The sequence below is a fragment of the Rhinoderma darwinii genome, chromosome 9 (genome assembly GCF_050947455.1).
Source record: "Rhinoderma darwinii isolate aRhiDar2 chromosome 9, aRhiDar2.hap1, whole genome shotgun sequence".
Lineage (NCBI taxonomy): Eukaryota > Metazoa > Chordata > Amphibia > Anura > Rhinodermatidae > Rhinoderma > Rhinoderma darwinii.
In genome coordinates this window covers 22,736,922-22,741,366 of record NC_134695.1, presented here as the reverse complement: position 1 = coordinate 22,741,366, position 4,445 = coordinate 22,736,922, and the positions used below count along the sequence as shown (strand labels likewise).

Sequence of the window (4,445 nt, the reverse complement as noted above, 5' to 3'; positions counted from 1 at the left end):
CCTGCTTCATGTGTGCACCTGTGTTAATTCATTTGTGTGCTTTGGATGCAACCCACTGTTTCTACCAGTATTTTAGTGAAGTTTGTCTGCCAGACTGCATTGATGCCACCTAGCTCTCTGGCCCGTGTGCTATTAGCATGGATGATATCCCGGAGGTTTGGGCAACGAGGTAGCCCTCTACGGCCACACCGGCGGAGATCAGGTAGGATGTGGGTTCACCCAATAGTGGCCCAACGCACCTCTAAAGGGCATTTTCATATCCTCTTTGCTGACCTCCGTCGTCACCCTGAGAAATTTCGGGCCTTTTGCCGCCTGTCTGTGCATGCCTTTGATATGCTGCTGGAGCTGGTTCGGCCTGGAATAACCTATCAGAACACAAACATGCGACGCTGTATTTCCCCCGAGGAGCGTCTCCTTCTGACGTTACGGTATGTGCAGTTTTGTGAGCCAGGTTACACCTTATTTTATGTCCTTAATGTCCTAAACTAACATGTTTTCTTTGTGCTTTGCTTGTATGAATTTCTGTAGTTTTTTGGCGACCGGCATTAGCTACCATGCCCTTCATTTTGAATTCCTAATTGGAGTCTCCACTATTTGCGGCATTGTCCCAGCAACCTGTGTGGTCCTGTGGCAGAGATTGAAGAGCAGCGTGATCCCTCAGCCTACGGCCCAACACTGGCTTCGCATAGCGCAGCAGTTTGAACGCGACACACAATTTCCTAACTGTATTGGTGCACTCGATGGGAAGCACATCCGTGTGCAGAAACCGCCCCACTCTGGCTCTCGCTACTTCAATTACAAGCAGTATTTTTCAATAGTTTTGCTTGCCTTGTCGGACTGTAATTTCTGCTTTACCATCGTGGACATCGGGTCCTATGGCAGCTCGGCGGATGCACGCATTTTTCGCTCATCTAGAATGGCACAGCGTCTAATGTCCAACCAACTTGATGTCCCCGAGCCTAGCATCCTCCCTGGCACCAGCGGGCCACCCCTTCCTTATGTTATGGTTGCAGATGAAGGTTTTGCCCTCAGCAAACACGTAATGCGGCCATTTGCGCGGAGGGGCATGGATAACCGTAGGCGCATTTTCAATCAGCGACTATGCAGAGCACGGAAAGTCGTGGAATGTGCCTTTGGCATCATGACCAGCAAGTGGAGGGTCCTGATGACATCAATGCAATTGTCGCCGTCAAATGTCACATGCGTGATCAAAGCCTGTGTTGTGCTGCACAACTTTACCCGCATCAATGATGCCGCTCATGATGTGGAATATATGGGAACATCTGCACCCACCACCAGCCTGAGCCAGGCTGCTCGGCCTGGCCGGCCACCGACATGTGGGCAGCGAGTGCGCCACCAATTTGCCGAGTATTTTGCCAGGCAGGCTTGAGAAGTAACCTGCCAGAACGCTGCCATTTGAGTTGTGGTGAAGTTAATCTTATTTGAGAGAACGTCTGTTTATCCCTCAAGGCCTTTTTTGGTGGGGGGGGGTGTGGGGGAGGGTTAGGGACTCGCAAAACTTGAGGCCCCTTGACGTGGGTTGCGAGCTTAAAGCTCGGTAGGCGCTTGGAATACCCTTTTTAGACGGCAGGAATGCATGGACATCACATCCTCTTGTGGAAACTATGTATTTCCTGGCCTATATGTATGTGAGCGTTTCGGGGGGAGTAAAGTTAGTTCTGGCCAAACACTAACTATACTAATTACAGCTGAGTTCCTGGTATTCCAAACCCCTTCCGAACAACGAAGACCTCAAAGATGTGGTGGAGAAATCTAATACCGTCACAACCTCTAAGGCAACAGCACCTCCTAGCGGTAGAGGCAGTAGAAAAGGTGTGCAAGGTAACAAAAGGATTGTCCACACAGAACTTCAAAATATCGAACTTTAGTAGCAGTCATGTTTGTGGCACATACTCGCCATATCAGCCAAATAAATACAGAGGCGGGAAAACATACCCGAACAAAAAAGTGCACCAACATGATGCATATACAACAAATTCCTAGCATGTCATCGATTTCTAACATGTGTCGGTAGAAAAAAAGAGCCCCTAAAGATTCTGATAGGCATGGGTCGGCGAGCTGTAACCCGACCGTTCCGCACCACTCTGCTGTCCCCGGCCCTGAGGAGCCTGTTCCTGCACAGCATATTGGGGTTGATACTGCGGGTGGTAACCCTGAGGCTGCATGTGAGCCTGTAAACTTGGCCCAGGTATGGAGTATTGAGGAAAGTGATGGACTGGCCCAGGCATTGGGGCAGGGGAGAGGTATCTTGGGGCAGGAGGGTATTGCGCCATCTGCGAGAAGACGGGGGCAGGTTGGGAGGGCCTTGGCACATGGGCACGCGCTGAGGGCATATATACACTACGCCAGTGCTCCAGAGAAGTAAAGCACCGGCCTGGACTTAGCGGGGGTGTCGCACAGTCGATTAGCGACAGCATATTTATTTGCAGCCGCACCAACCTATCCTCTGGTACCCGCCGCATCAAAGGTGCCATGCTCCGGCAAAAAAAATCATGCTGGTCCTCATCGGCTGCACGGCGCAGGTACTCAAGAACACGGGCGTCCACCTGTGCAGCTGCGGGTGGGTTACCAGGACGTCTGCGGCGGGGTGCTGCTTGTCTAGGTGCCACTTGGTCCGGTTGTCCTGCTTCAGGCGCTGAGGCGACTGGACCAGGATCCTCTCTAGTGGCCTCCGGGGTGAGGGCGACCAGGGGAGCAGCGGATTGGGACGCCTGGCTACACTGGGGCCGTGCCTCCTCTTCTGAAGCATCCAGAGTGTCGCTAGTTCTATAATATAGGGGACACGTCAGTTGAGGAAACAAATGTCATGTGCAAACACAAAGGCGTTTTGGGGTATGTAACATGTTTGGAGGGTGACGTGGCCACAAAGGGACAACAACGAGTACTTACGGTCGCATGTCCATTATTTCCCGCAGGAACAACAGCTGGTCGTAGTACATGTAGCGCCGTTTTTGGGGACCACCATCTCCGCTACGGGCGCCGGATCCATGTTCTCGACGGAACTGGTCCCTCGAGCTGCGCCACCGTCTCTTTACATCGTCCACTGTATGATGAATAAGAACACATCATTGATTAAACTCAGCAGATGTGAGTGCGCACACAGACAGTGCATGTATAAACTGGTGTTATTAAACACACGTCTACACAAGAACAAGCCTAAGTTGATGATACTATATATAAAGATGGCACTGAACCGAAACGTTGGCAATGACAGGCAATTATTCAGCAGGGACGCAATATCCAATATGGATGTCATTATACACATCAATGGCGACACACAGATATCCACTCACCAATTTGTAGCCGGTCACGGGTGCGGCTGTCGGCCCACTCCTGCTCAAATAGCGCCTCTGCTATCTGCTCCCATGCTGCCTCCTTCAATGTGCGGTCATGGTACGACTCCGCATGGGTGTTCCAGACCTCCGGCCGCTCCTGAACTAACCTAATGAGCTTCCCAACATCCATCTGCCGAGGCATGCCTGCAAGGTGCTTGTGGTGCTTTTGCAAACGGTGTGGCCTCTTTTGCAAAACCTGCTGTCTAACCAACTTCCTGCTTTTCTGCTGGTTTCAACTAGTTAGTTCAAACTCATTTGCATTGAGACAACGTGTCCTGCGTGAAAAACGCGCGTTCGCAGCTGCTGCCAGCGTATGACATGCGTGATTTTCACGCACCCATTGACTTCAATGGGTGCGTGATGCGTGAAATACGCAGAGTTTTTGAACCTGTCGCGTATAGTACGCAGCGAACAAACGCTGCGCAAGAATCACGCACTGTTTGAACTGCCTCATTGACTTCTATAGTGCTGTGCGTGATGCGCAGAAAATACGCGGCCTGCACGCGCGCAAATCGCGCTCGTCTGAATCCCCCCTTATAGTTATTAGTAGTGAGAATTTTTTTTTTTAAAGTTAAAAAAACAAAACACCTTTTTGCATTTTTCTTCTAAAGTAATGTAAAAAAATGAACAAAATTGGTATCGCTACGTCCGTAAAAGTCCGAACTATTACAATATACCATTATTTAATTTGCACAGTGCACACCTTAAAAAAATGTAATAATTGAAACCGCCAAAATCACAGTTTTTTTTTTGTCACCTTCTCTCTAAAAAAAAATGTAATACAACTTTTGAATCACTTTTTATGTACCAAAAAATGGTACCAATAAGAACTGCAGCTCCTCCCGCAAGAAATAAGCCCTCACACCACTCTATTGATGGAAAAATAAAAAAGTTATGGCTCTTGGAAAGCGGGGAGGGAAAATCTAAAATAAGAAAGCAAAAACTGGATCAGTCCTGAAAGGGTTAATTCATTTCTAATGAAAAAACGTATGACCCCATGTGGGGTATTTCCATACTCGGGAGAAATTGCTTTATAAAAAATGGTTGTTTTTTTCCTCCTTTATCCCTTGTGAAAATGAGAAAATGCAA

The 4,445-nt window shown here is 49.0% G+C and overlaps 1 protein-coding gene across 1 annotated transcript; it reads right to left on the bottom strand.

Annotated features, from left to right (window-relative positions):
- Positions 1–1,899: 1,899 nt before the first annotated feature.
- LOC142660289 (uncharacterized) lies at positions 1,900–3,763 on the bottom strand. Its single transcript, XM_075836882.1, has 3 exons — positions 3,315–3,763; positions 2,911–3,064; positions 1,900–2,787 (listed from the first exon to the last, which is right to left on the bottom strand). The coding sequence occupies exons 1-3, from the start codon at positions 3,496–3,498 to the stop codon at positions 2,049–2,051; spliced, it is 1,077 nt and encodes a 358-aa protein (XP_075692997.1). The 5' UTR covers positions 3,499–3,763; the 3' UTR covers positions 1,900–2,048.
- Positions 3,764–4,445: the final 682 nt, after the last annotated feature.